The sequence below is a fragment of the Anopheles ziemanni genome, chromosome 2, assembly GCF_943734765.1.
Source record: "Anopheles ziemanni chromosome 2, idAnoZiCoDA_A2_x.2, whole genome shotgun sequence".
NCBI classification, from domain to species: domain Eukaryota; kingdom Metazoa; phylum Arthropoda; class Insecta; order Diptera; family Culicidae; genus Anopheles; species Anopheles ziemanni.
Window position 1 is genome coordinate 85,481,973 of NC_080705.1, and position 23,997 is coordinate 85,505,969.

At 44.9% G+C, this 23,997-nt stretch overlaps 4 protein-coding genes across 4 annotated transcripts; 1 reads left to right on the forward strand and 3 right to left on the reverse strand.

Moving 5' to 3' along the window:
• The first annotated feature begins 449 nt into the window (after positions 1–449).
• Positions 450–8,582, forward strand: LOC131282419 (uncharacterized). The gene is made up of 5 exons (XM_058311884.1): positions 450–1,384; positions 5,196–5,546; positions 5,613–5,921; positions 5,992–6,660; positions 7,253–8,582. Exons 1-5 carry the CDS (start codon positions 1,307–1,309, stop codon positions 8,204–8,206), a joined length of 2,361 nt encoding a protein of 786 aa, XP_058167867.1. The 5' UTR covers positions 450–1,306; the 3' UTR covers positions 8,207–8,582.
• Positions 8,583–9,335: 753 nt separating this feature from the next.
• Positions 9,336–12,242, reverse strand: LOC131284631 (uncharacterized). Its single transcript, XM_058313498.1, has one exon. The coding sequence runs from the start codon at positions 11,965–11,967 to the stop codon at positions 10,918–10,920; it is 1,050 nt and encodes a 349-aa protein (XP_058169481.1). The 5' UTR covers positions 11,968–12,242; the 3' UTR covers positions 9,336–10,917.
• A 2,596-nt stretch (positions 12,243–14,838) lies between these two features.
• On the reverse strand, positions 14,839–20,059 carry LOC131294595 (nuclear pore complex protein Nup160 homolog). Its single transcript, XM_058322640.1, has 14 exons — positions 19,863–20,059; positions 19,688–19,796; positions 19,312–19,604; positions 18,862–19,242; positions 18,379–18,794; positions 17,661–18,311; positions 17,157–17,557; positions 16,865–17,068; positions 16,677–16,795; positions 16,330–16,607; positions 15,947–16,244; positions 15,702–15,877; positions 14,961–15,626; positions 14,839–14,883 (listed from the first exon to the last, which is right to left on the reverse strand). The coding sequence occupies exons 1-14, from the start codon at positions 19,951–19,953 to the stop codon at positions 14,839–14,841; spliced, it is 4,128 nt and encodes a 1,375-aa protein (XP_058178623.1). The 5' UTR covers positions 19,954–20,059.
• Positions 20,060–21,620: 1,561 nt separating this feature from the next.
• On the reverse strand, positions 21,621–23,208 carry LOC131282189 (eukaryotic translation initiation factor 3 subunit I). Its single transcript, XM_058311599.1, has 3 exons — positions 23,080–23,208; positions 22,662–22,888; positions 21,621–22,595 (listed from the first exon to the last, which is right to left on the reverse strand). The coding sequence occupies exons 1-3, from the start codon at positions 23,080–23,082 to the stop codon at positions 21,842–21,844; spliced, it is 984 nt and encodes a 327-aa protein (XP_058167582.1). The 5' UTR covers positions 23,083–23,208; the 3' UTR covers positions 21,621–21,841.
• Between the last annotated feature and the right edge of the window lie 789 nt (positions 23,209–23,997).

Consider the following 23,997-nt stretch of genomic DNA (forward strand, 5'->3'; position numbering starts at 1 on the left):
AGCGGCCGGACCGTACGGATGGCACGTTAGCTAAGTTTTTTTTATTGTTTTCCTCCACTGTCTCGTCCCGTGCCATCCAAAAGGGGTTTCCCGTTTTGTCTGCAATCATTTCCGCCATCGGCCGGAGGAGCGGCCGCTGATTAGGAAAGGAGTCCAGCTGTATAATCTAGACGATCCTGTGTTATCGGTCCTTTTTTTGCAGTGTCATATCGTTAGTAGCATCCTTCCACCGCACCTTCGAGCCAAGCGGGGCATTTAACTCAGCTAACCAGTTCGTGTGGCAATCGTTTTCGTCTTTGTTGGTTTCCATTGTACTCGGAGTACATAAAAAGTGGATGAATCGTTTGGGGAAAAAATGGCGACCTCCATCGTGAGTTCAACAGTGAAGGATTAATTGTGAATGCCAAAATCCTTAGTTGTGCAATTTTTCCACCAGTAGTGACACACTGTAGTGCATATCAAAAGTACTGAATCATCAACCACGGAACAAATCAACTACATCAGTTCCACCGTCGCAAGAGCCTCGTGTTTATCCGAACCAGGTGTTCCTGGATTATTTGCTTCCCTTCATCCTTTTAGCCCCGGTGGTCCTCCAATATGGCTCTTCACCACGGGCCCATCGTGCCCTTCGTCGGGACATGTGTACAAGCTTCCAGTCACCTGCTTCCAGCCCGCACGCAAACGCACACACACACCGAAGAGGTTGGCGCGTGTTCTCCTGAGGCGGCGCATCAAAAATCGATAGCGGAAAAGTGGTGGATTTAAAAGTTTCGAGTGTTGGAAAAAGAAAACAAACGAACATGAAGTAAGGCAGGAAAAATCGATCCGTATCGGTTGCGTGATAATTCGCGTCCTCCTCCACCGTCTCCCCGGTGGATCAAACATAGGTCGGGTGTATCCTGTGTATACTAAAATTCTGCAAGTATTATAGTGGTGTTTACTTGAGCTTCGAGTGTCGAGTGTTTGAAATCCAGAGGCTTTTAGAAAACAAGTGCCAAAATTGCCATTGGACTGCCAGTATATATACACACACACACTTACACACATAAACACCAAGAGGAACACATTCCGAAACCCCGACCTTCCATAAAGGATGCTTTAGAAGAATCGGAAGATATCCCCGGACGAAGCAGAAGGTGAACGCAGCTGGTGACAACGAACCCTATCCAGCGTTTGATCACTTACTCGAAAAAGTAGTAGCTATATTTAGTGGTTTCTTGGGTACGGGTCTCGAAAGCTCTACCTGCCACTCTTCCTTCCTCGGTGTCGTTCAATAGCAGTCGACGGAGAGCACACCATCGGCAAGATGAACCCCGACCGGAACAGTCGGAAGTATCGCTCCGGAAACAATCTGTACAGCGATGACGAGCTGGAATTATCATCGGTAAGTGATCGGCTTGGGTGGAGGATGGTGAATGCACTGCGGAACATTGCGCCGTTTTATGTAATCAATTGGTCCTAGATACGACACTTCCGTCCAATTAATGCTCGAGAGACGAAGGGGCAAAGAAAATAAAATCCCATCTTAAACAAGGAATGCAGTTTGCAATCACTCGGGTACAACACTGGCGCGCGCAACGTAGAGAAACGATTTGGTTTTTGCACGTCGTGCTAGAACTTAGTTTTGCCTCTGCAGCGTGATGTTCGCATTGGAAGGGCCCGAGCAGCGGCAGTGTCTCCGGAGGAAATCGTTTCGATTGCGATGCTTTTATGCTGATGTCATGCGGGGTTTCTTTTTTCGTTCAAGCAGCTTCTTTGCACTGAGCGAGGTAGTTAGTATGCAGTGGGTGTTTGCGCACGGAATGGAAGAACGCGATGCTTGCCAACTAGGAAGAAATTAATTAACATTCTCATTTGTTCTGCTGACGCCTGCTTAGATTCCCCCGTGGAGATTGATTAAGCTTTGTCAACAATACCGGGCGACAAATCACCTCATGATTTATTGGACATTGAGCAACAGTGCACTTCAATCACGGGAAGTTTAGTGCTATCGTTGGTTCAAAGTTAAAAGCTAAACATTTTTTTTGTGAAACTTTAAGAGACGGCCGCGCATAGAGATCTCTTACCTTCAATGTCATCCACACAAAATGCTTGCAAAGGAATTACATATTTCGTTCGATGTTTTTAGATTACAAAGCCTACTTTGTTCCATAAACATGCTTGCAGTATTTATAAAACTAAATTTTATGATTTGAAAAGTAAAACAACAGATGAAATTAATGTGCCTTTAATAAGAACATACGAACAAACCGAACACAATGCAGTACTGAAAAAATTCTCAAGAATTTTAGAAGAATATCATCAATTTTAAACAAGCATGTTTTAAAAGTTGTTTACTACTTAATGTTCCTCAACTTGAGCAATCGATTTTGTCATTACAATAGAATTTCTTTTGGATTATTCAAATTGGAAAAAATCGCTTCTTCTTCTCTCCGAATTGGCGACGAATAACTAAATCATCTCTTTAGTATTTTTCAAATAGCGGTAAAGAAGCTATTTCAATGAGCGTTTATAAATAAAAGGTGGATCAACCTCAATCCCGATTAATGTACTTTTATACGGGAGAAAAAATGGATGCCATTTTAATAACGGTAAAATCCAAGATCAAGTCGGATGGCTCACACATCATTCAGATTTTGCCTTTCAGTTTCGAGCGATTTTATTCTCGCCATGAAGATGGATCGACGATTTTCTATACTCTACCGGATTAAACCTATCTTTTGCCTCCGGCTTTCGATTTTCTTTTCCACCATCCACAACCATCCACAACCGTAGGTGCTGGTTGTGAAGACGTTTTTCATGCTTGTTTGCACGCCCGCGTGGTTTTCGTCCTTGTCGTCATATTCGCAAAGTTCCCCTTCCCATACACCGTGTGGGGGGGAATTTTGCCCTATGACCCGTCCATTGACACTTCAGCCCGTATGTATGTATGTGTGTATGTTATGTCTGTATTTACAGACCGCTGATCGGAAGCACAGTACCTTTATTCACTTGCAACCTTTGGTTGGCACCCCACTTCTTGTGCCTACGGCTACGTAGGATATACGGCTTTTTCGTGATCGAAATGCTAGCAAGATCCGTGACATGCCAGTTCTCTGCTTTGCTATTGAAAGTATGACCTATCATTTCCCCAACGGTGGTTTAAACGACGGCTCACGTGACATCGGAACCCTTCACGTGGCCCGCCCCCATCATCGAGGATTATACTTTCTTATCTTTCTCTCTTCCTGCCGTGTGAAAAAGGAATAGTCAAACAATTTGGTGGGTAGAATATGGATTTACCTATTACTTCTTGTATACGTTCTCCAAATGCGTGGAAGCTTTTTGTGTGGTTAGGAAAAACAAGCAAACCGTAGCTAAAAAAGCAAAAAAAAACACACTTTCATATTGTGAATGTGCAGAGAGAACAAGGAGGCGCTAAAGTCAACTCGGAAGACCCCCGAACCCCGCCGCCATTCCCGATGCAATGCAGTTGTAGTAGCAACAACAACGAAAACAATCGAAACAACAGACAACAAGAGACTCCTTCTTTTCATCAATGGAAAAGCTTCGACAAACCACAAGACATGGTTTAAAAGCCACCAGCATAGGGGGCGTGCGCCCTCTCGTCCTCTCTAAGCACAATGGCCACTTCAAGCATAAGGAGCAACGGCGCCCCAAGAAAGACAAAATTCGCATGGTGAAATCAGCGGGGGACGGTGGAGAGCAAGAGCTGCAGCAAAAATAATCATCAAAAGAGCTCCGGCATTTGTGGGTGCGCCTTTCTGCACCGATGAGCTCACTTGCCGGTTCCGGGAACGTGTTTCATAGACGCGACAACAACGACCCTTTTGCCAGGCCATACGCCAATGGAACAAAAAAGCATATACACACAGATACTTCATTGGAGATGCTGTTGTCTTGATGATCTTTATAATGGGTGTGCGATGCAACTATGCGGGCACTCTGAGAGATTGTGCACGTGGTCCGACACCTGTAGGAGCAGCGCCATTTGAGGGGGCGTGCGTGCAATTTATGAGAAAGCATCAGCATGATTGAAGTTTGCAAACGAAAGAGGCAGGCTACATGCTTCAGACTGCGGACAAGTGTGACCCACTTTAAATAATATTTTTGATAAATATTTGCTTTTTCTCGGTACCAGCAATATGTTTGCTTTTCTTCTGTAAGAACTGGCAAAGAGAATCAAGATGCTGAGTGTAGCATTTTAAAATAAATTTCCTCTGTGCAAGGGTTAATGAGTGTAGCCTTTCAACCAAAGACTTTGGCATTTCCTTCCATAGTTCTTATCCCTAAATGGGAAATGGCTGCAAGTCGTGGTTTAATAAAATTCATGAAGTTAATTGTGGAGGCTATGATAGACGATTTAAAGATCACCAACGGATTGTCAGAGCAAGAAAGAAATTCCAGTGGTGTTCTTTGTCTCGGAGCCGATCTATGCCTATACTCGATACCCCCATCTTTTTTTAGTTGGTCATATGTAACAATGTAAAATATGTACTGAAATTGAATATATACAGTATTCTTCAGGCATTAAATTCTTTTGATTTGACATGATTGCTTGGAATATGTTACCCTACACACTTGATTAGTTATTATAGGAATCAGGCATCCATACCTTGTTGCATATTCCCAACTTCTGTGCAAGCCTGAGCTATGTCCAGACGAGGTTCGGCAATCTGTTGATAGATAGGTGATCCACACATGTGCTGATATTAATGTAATAAACTGCAATTGCTGCGGAAAAGCCTTTAAATTTGTCTTGGAAGAATGCAGAAAAATCCAACAAAAAATATTCGAATTAAAAACACCCTTTCAATGAAACGAGACATGGTAATAACAACACGTGCCAATGTTCGGGTTTCTAGCGGTTGAATTATTGTGAAAAAGTAAAATTATTTCTCCTTTCATCGTATAACTAACAGGTCATTGAGATGAGAACAGGTCATCCACACTAGGAAAAGATGGACCTTTGAATTCCTTCAAACAAATATAGTTTTGCTAATTTATTAGAGATTAGAGAAACGATTAGTTTACTAAGCTGATAGGTTTTGATCTGACCCTCAGTTTTGAAAATTTGCACGATTGGCTCAGTTTTAATGATTCCTCAACAATTGGATGTTACAATTTCTTTTCATCTCTATCCGCATTTAAAATGTTTGAATTGTTTCTCTTTTTTATTGTTTTCTTTTTCCTAGTCGCAGGTGTTGGAAAAAGTAAAACCCGACCGCGTAACGTCGACGAAGCCGGACGAGGACCGACGGCGGCGTACGATCATCGTTGAGAAAAAGAACGGCTCGTACGGCTTCACGCTCCAGAGCTACGGCATACACTACAAGAAGGAGCAGGAGGTCGAGGTGATCACGTACGTGGACTACGTCGAGTACGATGGCCCGGCGTACCGGGCCGGGATGCGCGAGGGCGACGTCATCCTCTCGATCAACGGTTACGATATGGAGAAGGCCGAACACAAGGATCTGGTCAACTTTATCAAAAACTGTGATAATCGAATGCGCATGGTGGTGCTGTTCGAGGACTGCTGTCGGAAGGTAGGGCAAATACGACATCGTTGGATAGTTCCCTCCCTTTAATCACGATACGATCTAATTTTCCAGGTTGAACTTCACCTCAAGTACATCCAGCTGCAGGATTTGCTCAAAAGTAAAATGGCCGATCTGGAGCGGATTTGCCTACGGGAGCGTGAGCTGCTGGAGGGAAAGTGGAAAACTCACAGCCTGCCAGCGAGAAAGAAAGCAACCGCAGCGTCGGGAGACGACGCGGATCCGGGCGCGACGACCGACGTCGAGTCCGGCTCCGGTCCCTCCTTTTGCCGTCCAGCGGCGTCGACAGAGGACGTCAAGAAGTTGCTTCGACAGAAGACGTACATAGTTCCACCGCCGGCTCAGTTTATGCTGGCCTACCATGTAAGCTAGGAGTTGCTGGTCGGTGCTTTTTCGGCTTTTTATGATGTATAAGAATGGCTTTGTTTTCCAGTGCCTCGATAGTAACTACCGCTACGTAATACATCCCTCCCAAGCCGGAACCATCACCAGCGCGAGCTGCGATACTGGTGGACCGGCGGACTACACTACGTGCGCCCAGCCGGGCAATCCAACTGCGGCCAAACTCTGCAAGGACCATCAGCACATGATGCGCGGTTCGTCACTCGACAATAGCAGCCTCGGTGGCTGCAACAAACAGCAGCACCAACCGGCGGCCTCGCCGACGAAAAGTCTTCATAACTACGACACCAAAGCAACGAAATCCGGCTCGTCCCGGCGCAGCGGCCACCTGCACGGGCACTCGTGCAATCCATGCATGGGCCACTTCCTGCGTAGCAGCAGCAGCGATAAGCAAAGCCGCGGTGCCACCGGTGGCGAGAAGGACAATACCAGTCTCGACGCGTACGATCTCGCCAGTCCGTGCTGCGATCCGCAGTGCGTACCGTCGCGCCGTAAGTCCAAGCACCACAAGGACCACCACCACAAGCACAAACACCGGGACCGAGAGAGTAGCGCCGGGGGAAAGGATCGTATTCCCCGACCGAAGTCACAGCCACATATCTCACCGCAACAGCAGCAGCATCATCAGTCACACCCGCAACACCAGCAACAGCAGCCACAGTCCCAGCCTAGCTATCTCTATCGCCACAAAGATAAGCACGTAAGTTTCGGCGGCTAGTGGGTCGGTATCATGCACGCTTTCGTAGACTGTCCTTTTTTCGTGCTAAATATCCTTCTTCTACCATTGTTAGACATAATGATGGTGTAAGGTTCTCTTTACACTCTGTCGTTTTGCTAGGGACAAAACAATAGAACACCCAGGTTGTATGCATTCAATTTGAATTTAACTTGTGTCCAGAGTCATAATACTATTCGATCACAGTAGGCTCCCGTTTATCCGTAGTAAAATGTGGCACGGTAAACCCGGATACGAAAATTTCGTAGATAATCCGCAAAATGTTCAGAAGATCCACAAAACAGTACAAAGATTTTTACTAAAAGGATTACTGTGTTGTATGTTTAAAAAATTTAGCAAAATGATTGAAGTCCATATTTAAACACAAAGTTTCCTAAAACTCACAAAGTGCCTAACCGACTCCTAGGTATTCTAGTATTAGTTCTCAACTAAAGAGGCATTGAAATCTTCCTCGTAGATCCTAAGAATTGGCTAGAAACAACATCTAATCCTTCAACCATTTCCCCCAACACCTCACCGACACACAAACACACACAATACCGCTTTGCATTTCCAGGATCATCACCATTCGAAAGTGTATGACCTAAACGCTAGTCTCGCCAGCCATTGTAGTCTCCATTCGTGCACCTCGAGCGAGTTCAATCAGGCGGCCGAGCATTCACCGGCATCGTACAGCACCTCCATCAGCACCGACACGCTGTACTGGGAGCCGCACAGCGAGTCAACCACGGTCTCCGGTTCCGGCTCGGTCCACAAAAAGCCCCCGGTCGGTGGTTCCATTGCCAGCGGTGCCGGTAGCAGTGGAACGCTCGTCCCCGTCGGAGGCGGACGACCGCCGCACACGCACCAACATCACTACTACATCCAAAAGTACGTCCATCCGCACCACGGAGGGCCGGCGGTGCAGCTCCAGCAATCGCAACAACAAGCAGCAGCTCAGCAGCTGACCATGTATCCTCCGCCACCACCACTGCCGGCGGTGCACAAGCCCAAATCGTGGGACAACCTCGCCATGAAGGGCTACGGTGGGTACGGCTACGGGTACGGTTACCTGGAAGTCGGAGGTGGTGGAGCTGCAGCTGCTGGTTTAGCCAAACCGGCCACCATCCTGCCGACGGCAACACGCACCCAGACCACCATCACCATCCAGCACCGGAACTCGATCCCGAAGAAGAATGGCTACGAGCGTTATTCGGCGTTTGTCGACGTGGAAAACTATGCCCCACCGCCGACACAGTTTCTCCAGGAGACGACCACCACCACGACGACCATAACAACCAAATCGACGGAGAATCTACTGGGACCGTACAATCACTCGGACTCTAGTCTGACCTGTGACTGCCTCGAGACGGCACCGTTGACAGGGAGTTCTGGCGGCACGTTGGAGCTCGTGCACGATAAGGCCGGCTATTACTCGACCCTCGGTGGATCCGGTTCTAGCAGTTCCGGTGGGGCGCCCATGGGTGCCAAAAAGTCGGCTAGCAATCTCACAGAAATTGCCCGCCTTTAGAAGACATTCTTGCTTGATCCTTATACTGTTTCTGCTTCAGCAGAGTATTGGCCAGAGTTTTCCAGGGAGCTCTAGAAGTGTCGATGGCGCACGATTTCAATCCCATTGTGCCACACCGTTCGGTTAGAAGAAAGCTTCCAAACAACAATACATTCTTCCCGTCATGATAGTTTTGTACGGTTGGCAAGGTTACTGATAGGAGATCCTTTTTTCTATTGAAAGTTGTAAGCGTTTAAAATGACGATCGACCAGGTTCGGTTCAATAGTTGCTGAGGGAAACTTTGTAGTGAAATGTTCGTCTTTATGTTGTGTTCAGCGTAGGTGCGTTTCACTGCTTTTAACCAATCAAATCAAATAATACTCAAAACTGCTCGTCCATTAGTTTGGTCCGGGGAACGGTAGCAGTGGTCTGGGTGGCAGGAGACTTTGAAACCGTGTGAACATCGGGTTAGGATTTCAGGACCCCTATAATGGAACAGTTTTTCATTTCACTCTGTCAACGCGGTTACCGTAACTCGCTGCAAACAACTATGGCAAAAACGGTGTGTTTTCGTTACGGTTGAAAACAAATGAAATCCTCTTTGCCACATTTATTCTAGTCCGCGGTATAAATGATCCTATTTGCAGAAGGCAAGAGTTCAAAACAAGAGTAGCGACCATCAGAGTAGGTCGATAAGACGATAACACTCAAGCGCATTTTGCTCAGCATTTAGTAGAGTATAGGTTTAATGGCGCTTCAAACGGCGCGTTTGGCGGAAGGATTATGCAGAAGGAAGGAAAAGCAATCAGTGGATATAGTAAAGAGCACTGAGAGAGCATATGGATTAAGGAGAAAGAACCAAGGACTGCAAAAAGAGGTGCCACTCCGGCACGGATGGCAGGGAACGAACCAATATCGTAGGATGGTGTTGGAATTTGGGAGCAGTATGTACTCGCTGTACTATGTGTTTAGAATGAGATTATAATAAAATGCATCAATCTTACAAAGGATACGGAACATATGCGCTCACTTTGGCGCGGAAGAATAATTTTCCGAAATGTGTATGTTATCTTTCGTTAGTTCGTGAACGGAATGTGAATCAGGTTTATTTATTTATTCAAACAGTTTAACAAGTTGTAGGGGTCTGTCCTCAATTCTTCTCCATTGGAACGTGTTGATATATTCTATAGCCCTACCTACGGCACCACGCGCGATCGATGGCCTGGCAGTAAATATAAGTAGTTCGCTAACGGTTGATGATCAAAAACATATCAATCTCACTTGTGGAGGAGCTTTACCGATGGCTTTTTGTTATGTTTTGGAAATGTAAGATCTATTATAAAGAGTTTTTTTCATTTAGTAAGGCTAGAGATAATTGCTTCGATCCAAGATGAATGGAACATCTTTTGCTTGGCGCGCGTTTGATCCGCGTTATTGTTTGCTCTATTTTCGACCTGCCGGAAGCGTACGGTACTGTAAGCTATTAAAAGTAGATTCTTCTTTAGTTTTAAATATCTTGATAAAAATTTCGATCTTTCGATTTGTTAATTATTAAAGTTTAGAGATTTGGTGTTTCCGTTGTAGCTTGTTTTCTTCTTAATTTCGATGGAAGGCAAGAACGAGATTCAACATTTGTCTCTTACGCTAAAACTGTTGCACTTTCGTGGACTTTCGTCGACTTGCTCCAGTATTTCTCTATGGTTAAGGTTCGCTATTTAACGGGTGAAAAATGCATCATTTCACATCTGCCTAACATGGGGCAATTTATGTTTATCTGCTTATGTATTTACCCCTTTCAACCTTTTAGTAAAATGGTTAAATGTTTGTCTCATTTGTTGTTGTTCCCTTCTAGGCTCAAGCAGTTCCAGATTTTTATAATGTCATTAATAAGCAATTAACGATATCAATCCACTCGATCGTAATTGGTCCAGTTATAGGATAATTGGTGTTTAGTTGGGTCATTCTGTGTTGCCCACTGACAGTTTACTACTTTTAATCCGATCCGATTCCGATTCAGATTCGTTTATTCAGTATGCTATTATAATTCATGTATTTATTTTTAACTGTTAGAGAAAAGAAACGACTTCTAAAAGTCTTCGCCCTGCGATAATGATCTATGGATTTGCTTTGCGGGTCGAAACGATGATCATATGAGACAAACATAAATATTAGCTCAGTTCATCTTCTAAACAGCAGCAATTTCTTTTAAAACTCAAAAGATCATCAAAGCTTCTAAATGAAACGTAGAATAGTTCGATTACTATACGATATTTCCCTTTCGCTTCCCGTAGTTTTAATGGAATTTGGGAAGGAACAATTGGTTGCACAGCCAAGTGGTATATCGTATCTCTTACATGTCTAATAACATTGGGTGGATTCGCCTTTCCTGAACGAACGATCCTATATTCCCACTTTTTCGTTTGTAGTACGAAGTGGCAATTTTTTGTTGGCAAAGGGACGGCAAAAACAAAATACTTTCAAAGTTTGTGATGTGTGCTGCAGTACGCGGCATGGTGAGATAAGTAAATGATGATAGAGAGACAGTGGGAAAGAATTCTTTTGAAGGAGAATAACCGTAGGATGAAATGATGAACTCGACTTACTCTCGCTTTTTCCTCGGAAGCATAGGCAGGGCGCCGAAGCAGCATCTTTCCTTCCTCGCTTAGACACAGCAAAACAGCAGCCCGCAAAGATACTCGATGACGCATGAAAACGGCGAACCATACCTTCGTCATTCGAAATGGATCCGGTTCCAGCGTTCCTGGTTGTGGAGGAACCGGGCCGAATCGCGGCTGCTGCCATCGTCGAGGAAGTTGTTCGGCGTGCTTGTGACGATCTTGCAATGGTACTTCTTCGAAAACTTGGACAGCACATACTTCCGGAAGTTCAACTTCGGCTTGATCGAGCGAAGGTTGAAGCGCTTCCGCTGAAACTTTGGTTTGCGCACGGACGAGACCGTCTCGGTACTAGGCGAGGGTGAGCAGCCGCCACTACCGGAACCGTCGCCAACACCCGCGCCAAGAAGATTACGAATAGACGTCGAGCTGTCGCCAGTCGATGGGACGCGTTCATCTCCGAAACGCAACTCCCGGCGAGCGGATTGATGATGATGCTGCTGATGAATCCGGCGCGGGAGTGAGCTATCGAATCCGAAACTAGACCATGCGGACGTCGTTTCTACGCCTCCTATCAGCTGATGCTGCGGACTCTCACCGGTCGCGGCCGTTATGCGATTCACATTCCTCAGGGCCTTCTTAAGCAGGGGAGACGGTTTCGTGAGCTGTATCATATTGCCACTACCGCCACCACCACTGTTTCCTGCGCCGCGTCCACTCGTCGAAAGTTCGTCGAAAAGATCACTCAGACCGGGCGAGCAGGGGACACACTGGATGCTCGGGTCGGCGGCCAGCTTCCGCACCAGACTATTCTCCTTTTCGATCGCCTGCCACTTGAGCAAACACTCGCGACTGTGACTGTTCATGATGTGCTTCGGTAGGGCGGAAATGTAGTAGAACAGGGCGCCACAGTACGGGCATATGTTACTCTCGCAGAACCGGATGCTGGCGTCTGGCGATCGGACAATCTTCTCCAGATCCCGCTCGTGGTTCTTCAGCAGGTGATGTTTAAGCGTAAACTCGAACAGGTACTCGTCGGCACAGAACGGGCAGTGAAAGTATTTGGACGTGGTGAGCAATATTTTGACGATGTTTTTCACCAGCAGATTGAGATCGCTCTTCTGGCAACTGGAGTTGCCCGTGATGCTGCCATTGGCAGAATCCATGCCGTTTGATTTTAATTTACGCCAACTAATTTATCCACACAAACTACTTCTCCGCGCAAGAAACACTCGAACGGCTAATGCTTTCCCAAAGTTGCCCTGCATGGAGCAACGAAAAAGCTGGGGAAAACGGCTAAAATTCGGTCAATTGCGATCTCCCGATACTCGTTCCAGGTCTTCGGGAGCTTGGAGAAAGTGGTGCAACGAAAGCAGCTCGACACACTCACAACATCCAGTCAGTCAGTCAGTCAGTCGGTCACTCGATCGATTCAAGTGTAGTGCATGTCGTTACTTAGGTGCCACTAAAAAAACGCAACGCTGTGTGTGACCACTGAAGAGAGACGAAAAAAGCATCACCATGATTGAATTACGTAAAGCAACAACTAACATTTCCTACATTGGACACCTACGAAGGACACCTACCGAGTGTAGCTCTCACTGTGCGTAGCCGTTATTGATGAATTTGATCAAACCAAATTGGCAAATTAAAAAAACTAAAACCGCAAGATGCAGCTTATCGAAAGACTGTTTGTGTTTTTCTGTTTCATTTCATTGCAATTAGTGTTGACAGAATCGGGATTCGGAAGATTTGAAGATTCGATCCCTAGAGGTATTCCAAAGATTCGAATCCCATTTGACAGATTCTAAAGATTCGAATCCCATCTGACAGATTCTAAAGATTTGAATCCTATTTGACGGATTCTAACGATTTGATTCGATTAGGATTCGAATCAGATTTGAGTGGTTTGGGACTCGATTTGATTCGATTCTGACTTGTTCCTAAACTGTTTGAATCGACTCACAATGATGTGAGTCGAATTAGTCACATAAATAGTCGATCTAGAGATTTCCTGACTAGTCGATCTAAAGAGAGAAAAATTGCTGGAATCTTTTTTTTACCTAGAAATACAGTAGAATGTCCATTATCCGAGTTGTTCTACCCAACCAAACCCATTTCATCAGGACCAGACCATTTTTACCGAATTCTGAATCGGATTCTGGGGATTCAGATTAGGATAAACAATTTCCAGACCGACATTGATTTGTTTACATGATGATGATGATGATGATGATGATGAGTCCCACCGCCTACCCTTACATAGGTTTGAGAGGGACGAAAGTATCTTGCGATATTAAATATAAATCATCAAACGAGAGGGGGCATTTGGGCATTACTCTCCAGAACAATCGTATCCAACTCTGCTCCATTCATACAACGGTCGCCAAATCGGCACAAGGAGGTACATCTTAGATTTCCCAACTAGCAAAAGGAGACCACTTTCCGGAGTAGGGCAGGTATTTTCGCACAGTTTTGGTTAACACCGCCAGCTATCAAGGGTTGATAATGTGGTGAAACCCACCAGTACTACTTAAGGGACCTGATTTTGTTCCTTGCATACAACGGTCCCAAGCAATCACATCGAAAGGTAAATCGCCGAGTCCCCCAAGGTTAACGAGGCACCACCTTCCGGAGTGTAAAAGAATATTTCTGTTCTGTTTGTAGTTCCCACCGCCAATTACCATTGGTTGATAATGTGGCGCCACTATCAAGAACAGAAAGGGACCCAACTACAGCTAGATGTGTAGATACCAGTGGCGTCTCGTTAGAAAATGAGATGGTTGTGCACCTTCAAAAAAAGTAATACCTTCTTAGGTAAACCATATAACGTGGTTTATTAGAACCAGAACGACACGACACACGAGGCCGAATTTGGTCAGGATGTTAAGTGAAAGAATAGTTTGAGGAACCGTGAATGGTCTATTTAGTTCTGCAATCTTTAATTGCTACTAAATGGATCTACATGAAAAAACGAGTTTAACAGCTCCTCTACGATACTCAATATTGATGTATAAATTTACTGGTAATTTCACGCTAAATAGAACAATTGCATGAACAATCTTTCGAATGAAACTGTGTGCACCAGCAGTATTGCCCAGTCCAGCGTGCTTGCTTAGACATTTTTTAATTAGCTTCAAATTGTTGGCTATATTTGCGTGTTCGTTTCTTCGATTTTATTCCAAAGTTTTATTTTCTACCAAATTTACTTCACGAACGTCAATATCTACTCGATAAATATATCCGCGGTTAGTCAATGTCTGTGAATCAAATTCTTATTTGGCAAGTCAGACTCACATCGGGTCCGGCCTGGTTACAGTCGTGTTGTTTGAATACAATTAGAAGAATAATGTCAACTATATTGATATTCTTATGTAAATCATTCATTGAATTAAACACATCATATGAAAAATCGGCATTAGATGAGCATGTATGATATGACGGATTGGGATTCGGATTCGAAGATCCGGATCTCAGAATGGATTTGAATCGAAAGATTCGAATCCCCGTAGGGATTCAGTTTTCCCATCACTAAATGCATTGCAGTGAAGCGTAAATTGAAGTATTTGACAATTCACTACTTTTCCAAGATTGCTTGAATGAAGTTATTGGCTGCCACAGAGCTTGGTAAAATTAACCTTGGTTCCCCAGATTTGAAACAAAACCAACGGTATTTAACGGTCGTGGCTCGAAAAGTTTTCCCGAATTATTAAATTTGACTGATTGTTTTTTTCTAAAACTAATCTTTGTTATTAACACATGAAAATGTGTATACAATGTAAAGAATAAAACAAGAAATCCAAAATAAGCATTTTTTTGTTCACTTTTTAGCTTCCACACAGTTTACGAAAAAGGGGAAAATTGTAATAATTTGTAAATAACTAGACGCTATACGTATCTACCATTTACATGCATTTTTATTATTAAAAAACAGTTCTTCCATTTCTGTATGAATGAATGAAATATTATTGTTTGTTATCAGTAAGCACTGGAAATGTGATACAAAAGAAAAAAAGTGACGGAAAGCCAAGTACGGTTTACATATAATCTTTTACCAGCCGTAGATATTTGTCTACAGTCGCCTGTGGATGAAATAACAAAAAATAAGGTTAAAATTGCGCAAAGGCAACAAAAATAGAACAATGTTCAATCCTCCTACCTGTGAACGGTTTGGCGAATTTTCCAAATCATAATACAGGCGCTCGTACAGCGTCAATGGGAAGGCAACATGATGGCAATGGCCGGGCGTGAAGTACCGTTTCTTGAACAATTCCTCCATACAATCGCAGGCGTCCTCTAGGAAACCGTGGCTCCAGTAGGTTCGAACCAATTGCACCGGACTATGCTCGAAGCACCAAGTTCGAAGCCACAGAGGAACACTTGCGCCGGATGATACAACATTGTTGAGAACTGCGAGATGCGCATCGACAGCCAAATCTTCCGGCTCGTTCCCAATAATGTGCTGTAAATAGTTCCACGCCGTGGACGCGCCGTCCTTGCCGACCGGAATGTCCGCCAAACAATTCTCATGCAGCCAGCTGTTGTCGGTGTTGTCTGCGCTGGTAGATGAAGCTGACACACACGCTTTTGCCAGATGACCGTATACCGTGGCCACCATCGCAGGCACACTGGAGTGCGCTAGTTGCAACGCTTGATTATACTTCTTTCGGTGCAAAAGAAGCGTTACCAATTCTTTCGGCTTCATCGACGCGAGCAGCTTGGAGTCGTCGGCGTTCTTTGCAAGGCAAAGGATAGCTTGTACGATCGTTAACCGCTCCTGAAGTTTTTCTACGTTGAGCACCGCTGGTTCAGCGGAAAGGCTCTGATGGAGATAATTTCCGGGTTAATTTAAAAAATGGATCCCCTTACACGCTGCACAAAACACTAGGACGATAAATACCTGCGCGTCATTGTTGCTGTTATCGTTCATAGGGCGAGCTACCCACGCTCGCCACGTGGGTAAAGTGGCAAGACAAGAGATACATTTCAGCAGCATCCGGAAGTGTAGTTGTAGGTGTTCACGTGAAGTGTTTTCGCTAATGTAACGCATCGCACCTTCAAACGCAATATCAGCAGCTGTAAATAGAACATAATATGTACGATAAGTACTGAATGACTGGAGCATATGAATCAATCAGAGCTTACCATCGCGCATGAAATGTTTTCCGACGAAGAATGCGTACAAGAAATCGTACCGCAGGCCGTCCTCCATATCTGAGGTACGTGCATTCATGGCAATGATGTCAGTGAAGTCCTTCAGGTGACCGCGAGACGGAAGCATCATTAGCCGACCCAGGTCCCCATTCGAAAGTAGCAAGTTGATCAACTGACGCAAGCAATCCTTCCTGCGTGCCGGATCGACGTTTTCCCATAGCGACTTGTAGGCCTCCTTATAGCGACCCAACGTCATGTAGCTGCAGAATTCAATGTTCTGTAACATTGCCTAAAACGATCGATGGGGAAAAATCGTAAGAATAACAGCTTACTACCCATCGTTTAGTGTGAACGTGGTCGGCTCTGACTCTTACCTGCCGCTCCGGTTGTAACGTATGTTTCAGGGCGATTTTCACCAGCACCGGAACAACATCGTGTGCGCCGTACAGCTCAAAAAGACGAATGACCTGTAAAAAGTACGTGGACGCGATTTCATACGGCGACACCATGCGCTTCTCTCCGTTTGCATAATGACAGATAAACTTCAGCAAGAATCGTTCCTTATGGACTCCCTCGTGTGATTTCAGGAAGAGATCAAGAGCTTTGAACGTATCGCCATCGAGGAGAAAGGCTTTGGCTTGGATGAAGCTTCCTGTGAAGTAAAAAAAAAACAAGGATTTATATTTATTTCAGTCGGTTTGTGTACGCTGGTGAGACTTACTAGAAAATCTGTTCGTTGGACACCAGTCACCCACCAGCTCAACGTAGTTATCGATATGGATCGTAAGTGCGCTTTCTGAAAGCCACTCGCCGAAACGAAAATCGTCATGCATTGGGGACCTAAAATGGTAGATGAAATAAAATTAAAAATGGCCAATGGTTAAACACACTCGCTTTTTTAAGTCTTACAAGTGCGTGATGATGACGTTTGCTTTTTGCGTTAACGAAAGCATCGAACAGTTGGGAATTTCATCCAATGGCTCATCCAATGTACTTCCTGGATGCCAAGGTTCCCGAGATTGTTTGTAGTATAGGCGACACCTGGCGTACGCCTGCAGTAAAGTGAGTGGAGTGTTTCGTTGGCTGGGTGGATAGGTGGAGACTATTTCGTTTCTGAAAATGGCAAGAATAAGTTGAAAGAATCAAAGTTAAGATATTTTCTGGTTTTCCCCGTCTTCAGCAGATATGGCAACAATCTAACCTTCCGCGGGACCAATCCAACTCCAGACGCGTGTTAGCAATCCAGCTCATCGCTTGATAGGAACGCAGCAACGTTTGGATACGTGGCTCGAGTCTGGCCAACATCACGTTAACCATTTCGTTCCGATAGTCGCATTGCATCGTTCTAATAAGATGCTGCAGCACAAACAGATTGCGCAGCATTGTGTAACGTAATTCGATAGTCTGTTTCGTTGTCTCCAGGGCTAATTCGCTGTAAAGGTGCGGACCGGTGAAAATAGACAACCCACCAGCATAATTCTCCTCCCAAGCTTGCTTCAAAAGTTCCGAGTTAGGTTTAGAAGTGGGCGTTAGCAAGTCAAGCAAACTATAAATGGCTTCCAATAAATCCAGCTTCTTTGCCCCAAACTTGCGAATTGTATCCTGTGGAGAAAAACATTTCATTTAACTCTGATCCTCTGCTATAAACAGTTCATCACACACATTTATAGTGCTTAATCTTCATAAACCATGAAGTGAAACTTACAAATGCAATAAAATGATGTTGTGCGGCACCGAGTTGCGACAGATCATCCGTTTGAACATTGTCTTCATCATCCGCTTCAGCATCAGGTTCAGGTTCAGATTGAGACATCATTTCCTGTGATTGCATGTCAGCATCTAGGTCATCCTGCAACTTTGGAACAGCTGCGAGGAGCTGCTGCTGCTGGAGAAAGTTGCCAAGCTCCAGCTTTTCATCCTGGCTCAGAGTTTGCTCCAGTGTTTTCAGCGAACTGATAAGCAAATTTGTCCCGTCGTATGTTTCGGCTACTGCTTGAGGTTCTGTGCTATAAAATGCTGCCTCCAGATGATCGCACGAGCGAATAAAGCTGACAACATGTTTGCGAACCAGGCCAACGGCAAAACTGGTTGCCTCACCGCCCATTTCCTCGCAGAGAAACAAACCAATGGGACGAGAAGACTCTTCACTGTACTGAACGCAGTAGCGATAAAACTTTTCCCACAGCTGATTCGATGTTTCCAGCAGCTTTTCCTCATCGCAAGGTCCATTCCGCTCCATAGCGACCTGTTCCTTCCGCAGCTGCCTCTTGATGCAGGCGATAACGTCCCGCTTCAATCGCAACATGCTGCCAATGACAGGGCTTCCCTCACGACCGCTTATATCCTGTTTAAGCATCTGGAAGAAAAGAGGATCAAATTTTAACCTCGTACGTACGTACATTGTTAAAGACCGCGTAGCTTACCATAAGGGTCTTTTTAATTGCAACGGGGGGGAAAAGTCCCGAGTTGAAAATGCGTTTGCAGTAAAACTCGGACAAATCGATACCATCTGCCTGCTCCAGCAGATCATCATCCACAGCGCTTGCCGTGGCCACCGGTTGCCAATTCATTTTCCCCATTTTGCCTTGAACGGGCAGCTCGCAGACGAGTGTTTGCATTTCATTCTTGGCGTTGCACCACAGCGTCCAGAGGTTGTACTCGCACAATTGGAAATCGATCAGATCAAATGTCGGCGCAAGAACAGTGTACACATTCTGCAGTGTTAGCGATTCAGTACCGGACGTCACCGTCGGCCGAAGGATGACAAATTCGGAAAATGTTTTAAAGGACACGTACAGTCCGACCAATGCATTAGATCCGCGAGAAACGCAACTATGAACTGTAACGAAACCCAAATGTAATCAATTACCCAGCTGCGCACGCCGTTTTCAACCATTTAAACTTACAATCTTTCCTACTACCGCTGGTGTACTTGCTCAGATATTCGGTGGTTAGAAGCTGCCCAGAATGCAGCCAAACGCGTAGTGCGCCGTCACGATGGACGGTGAAAAGAAGTGGCTGATCCTCCCGGTTGGGCGCTGTAATGCAGCACATCGTAACAACCTGCGACTGGTTGGTACGGTTCGTACTCCACACGGAACCAATTTGTTCGATGAAGTTGGCTACCGATGGCGTTTGGCACTCCAGCTTCACAAACTTAACTTCCGGCTTGTCACCTCCCGAACTCATCGTTCCGAGATGCAGTGAATTGGCCGTAGCAATGGCAAACGAGCTGCTGTTTTTACCGGCGCAGTGTACAGCCGTGGCCATCGTAGGGACCGATTGACCTGTAAAACAGAACATTTAGTTAAAAAGAACGTTAAATTCGCTGCACACGCTTGTCGCGCGATACAAACCAATATTATTGATGAAATTATAGCAATTCATCGGATCCGTTATGACATGTTCGTTGAGCGTAAACAGCACTGAATCCTGTTCAGTTAGTAGAATGCTATCGTTGCTCGATGGACGTTTAATGGGAATCCGATGAAAGGTAGTTGTTGTAACGATAAGCATGAAGAGGTTCACATCTTTGTCGATGTCCACCGATAGAATTGGACTGCCTTTGAAAATTATTTTCACTTCATGCCAAAGGTCATTTCGATGCAGACATGTCTCGGATAAGTAAATGGTTTCTCTCAACGTACGCCTGAAGTATACGTACAAAGACAGATCAATTGTTTGCTAAATTATACCAAATCACCTAGTAACTGCAGTATCGAATGAACTTACCAGTATATAAACCGTGCGCCATGTTGGCGTTCTACATTGGACCCTTGAAGAATGAAACCACCCGAGTGCTCGGATGTTTTCGAATCAATCAACAAAGTCGGATATCCTCCTTGAATAAATGAATGCAATCGTAAGTTTTAGCGGAAGTTAAACAAGTAATCAGCATCCAACCTACCACACGTCACATCGATGGTTTTTCTTTTCAGCTCAATACTCTGCTTGAGGAGAGGAACTTCTTTGAACTGGGTAATAGATAATGAATCCATGTTGGACCAACTTGCTTAGATGGATTTTTCAGTTTAGAGAAAGCTGTTGAAGCTAATTTACGAAGCGAATACACAGCTCAACGCAATAGTGCGTGCACTAGACTTTGTGTTGTGAAAAATCTGCCGGTGTTTTCAGCGGCAACGCCAACTTTGGCATGTGTCAGAACTAGTGATGAGAACTTCGGAATGGATTTGCGATTTCACCCGACTCCTTCTTCCTCAAACCGCATCCGAATCCGGAAGAATGCTCGATTCGACTCCGGATGCGCCAGCGAATCAGTTTTGATCCGTTGAATCCGGTTTGAATCCAGTTGAATCTGGTTTGAATCCGATTGAAACCGGTTTGAATCCGATTGAAACCAGTTTGGACTCAGTTGAATCAGGGAGTAACCGGATGAATCCGGATGAATCCTGTTAAATCCGATTGAATCCAATTTGAGCCCGGTTAAATCTGGTTTGAATCCGATTTGAATCTGGTTTGAATAATTTGAATCCGGTTGAATCCACTTGAATCCTAATGAGTCCGGTTGAATCCGGAGACGACGGAAAGACGGATGCAATCTTTCAATGCAATGAAATAGAATATGACACTTCAGGCGAAAGTGACAGTCATTGCAATATTTCTGTGCGTATTTCATTGCAACTAGTGTTGCGTCAAGTAGCTCTTTCTAATGATCAGAGCGAGCCACTCTCGCTCACCTTGTTGAACGGAGCGCGAGGTACCTTCAGAGGTACCTCTTTGGTAACTCTACCGAGAGCTAGCCACAATCGATCAATAACGGGACCCTCCAGAGGTACCACTTTGGTAGATCTGCCGGACACTGCAGAGCGCTACAGAGCGCTAGTCACAATCGCTCGATAACTATCCCGTTATACCGAAGAGCACGCTTCCAGTGCTCCATAGCGCGAAGTGCGTTTCGCAGGGAAATTCGTACTCGCTGTGAAAATCGCTCGTCAAAGAGGTACCTCTTTGTCCAACTACGAGCGCAAGGGTGCACTCAGTTAAGTGAGTGGAGCTCTGGAGGTACCTCTTTCGCTCCTTACACAACACCAAATGCAACATTGCAATGATCCAACCGGGGTTGTTAAGCATCGCTTAAGTAAGGTAAGCAAGTTTTGTGAAAACCCCGCGCATGTAGTTCTGTGCTCGGTGGCTGTTTAATAGTATTCTTCTTCTTCTTCTTGGCGTAACGACCTCTTGGTCATGCCTGCCCGTTAAGGGCTTACGAGACTTGTTTCCCTGTTGTACGTGGATAGTCAGTCCTCTCGTACAGGGGAGGGTCCGGTCTCGGTTGGGATTCGAACCCACGCCGTCGAGGTGGTGAGCCCCGGCGCTCATGGGCCGATTTTCTAACCGGCGCTACCGCTCGGCTGTCGCGGACCCCTTAATAGTATTATATTACATTATATCTAAAAATCTAAACAATGGGAAAAAATAAATAGGATAAAAGGATGTTGTGTTCTTTTTGAAAAGACGGTCACGGAGCGTGATAAATAGCTTGGTAATCCGTGGTACTTACAAATTCGTTGTTAGAAATGTAGTCAACGGAAAGCTTCATATTAAAATCCCATTTTTTAAACTACATCATATATTGTTCAGTAGATACATAAACCCATGTGATATCTTGTTAGAATAATGAAAGGAAATAACAAGATCTTCTCTTCGTTTCCCACCATCACCAATGTATATTTTCCATCGCCAAAACGTATGATACACGTCTTCAGTACACATTACGTTTGTCATTGGAACTTTTGATGATACTTTTTCCTGCGGGAAGCTTTTTTCTCACTTCACTTATCGTCAGCTGTTTTCACCACTGTAGTCTTTACACCGTTAGCTTGTCGCTGATTTTCTCTCTCACAATATTAAGCTGATCACGATGCTGTTTTACTCAAACATAAACTCATAGTACGTACTATCAAACACTTGCACACGCACGAAACCGTCCTCACCACCCGTAGCGAAACTCTTACCATCCGGATGGAATGCCATGCTGTTGATCGGACCAAAGTGTCCCTTGACGCGCGCAAACTCCTCTTCGTACACAAGATGGAAGAATCGCGAATCGAATTTTCCTGCCTGCGTGGACGTTGTGGTGACCTCCATCGCGTCCTGACCTCCACCGAGCGCCACATGCTCGTAAAGTGGGCTGATGCAGGCAGAGTTGACCGGTCGTTCGGTTTTGTATGTTTTCAAGTTCATCAGCGACTCGGAATCGAACAGTTTGGCCGAGGAGTCTTTAGACGACGAGACGAACATGGTTGCATCGTTGGACATCTGCATATCGGTGATGCTTGCCGTATGATCGTTGACCGAGTTCAGCTCTTTGACCGCGCGCAAGTCCCAAATGCGCAGGGAACCATTTTCGTGCCCGGTGATCACTGTTTCGTCCAGCGCTCCCCAGAGCATCGAAGTGATCTTGCTCTGCTGTTCGCTCATCGTCAGCTTCAATACTGGGTCGGCGGTGCTGATGCTCGAGTCGATGTTCCGCACGTCAATAATGAACAGCTCGCACGGATGGCTCATAGCCCTATCGGTTGAGTAAGAGGCTTGGTTGCCAGAGTAGCTGAAGTTGCAAGTACGCACCGATGAGTTGCATGGAATCTTTCCTAGGGACGTTCCGGTTTCCACATCCCACAAGCTAAAAACAAACAATAGGTGTTAAATTATTGTCAAAATATTCTTTCTAACACACCAGAATGCTTACAATGTGTTCATATCTCCAGCGCCAGTGATCAACCTGGTTGATGTCCAATCCACGTCAACACACCAGACAGCACCGATGTGCCCATTGAACGTACCGAGACGTTCGCCGTTCAACGAGTACCAAACGCTCGGCTTACTGTCCTTAGCGGACGAGAAAATCAAATCTCCTTCGCGGTTGTACTTTATTTGCGTAATGGAACGCTGGTGTCCCTGCAGCACCAACGGTTTCTGCAATGACAAACATGATATTGGAACATTATTACCAATCTTCGATACTTTCCATTCACCGTCTCATCGGCACCACTGCAATTTGTTAGGTTAGGTTTGTCTTGTTGTGGTAAAAAGTTTTAGCACTGATTCACTGTTATTTATACTGCATGAAAAGGTGTAGCACATCGGCAAAGACTGAAATTACCCACCATTTTGCTGCTTTGCGTCCTTTATTCGTGGTAAAAGTGAATAACTTTAGGACGGCGAGGCGTACAATCCACTACAGATCTGCAAAAGGAATTTTGGCAAAACCATTTGACATATGTCAAAGACTTCAAACTTACAGCACTTTAATCCCATGAAGCAAAAAACTGCCAGCTTAGAGGTTTGAAACAGCTGTGACATTTTTCTCAATAAACAAGAGGCGATGGTAAAATTTTACCTTCGACAAAGTTGCGCTTCTTGGAAAGATCAATCATTTGAGAGATGATTTGTACAAATCAGTTGAGGATCTTAAAAGTTACGCGAGAATGGACTGTTTCAAGCAGTGCCACAAGTGGAAACATTTTGTTGCATGAACCTTGGTCATTGTTGGAAATGAAATGTTTTGTCTCACTGATTGTCAGTCTGAAACTACCTCCGCGTATTCTTCATACACATCCCGTGGGGAAAGCTGTCAAATATATCAAGAAAACAGAGTTAAACTCGCTAACAAAAAGCAACAATTTCCCCCAGTCTACCGATAAAATATCGTCCTTGAAGAAAAGTGGCTATTAAAAATACCAATTTAGAGTGGTGATCGTTTTGCGTACATTCCTTGTCGCACAATATGTAGGATTTGCTTCGATTGGACATTACGTCCCGATAGTATCGGTGCCAACAATGTGTTGCGTGAAAAACGTAGAGCCAGCTGGCAGATTGTATCGATTTTCAACCAAACAAAAATGGTGACAGATTCGTTGTTAAATAAAAACGACTGTGGAAAGTGTACAAGACATTGTTGGCGTTGTTGAGGCATGATGTGAGCTTGCAATACCACTGAGCTTTTTTCCGCTTTGCCGTAGTAAGCCTCACTAATCGTCGAAAGTGTTACATTTGGCAACTGTCTGGAAGGCCCCCAAGTGCAC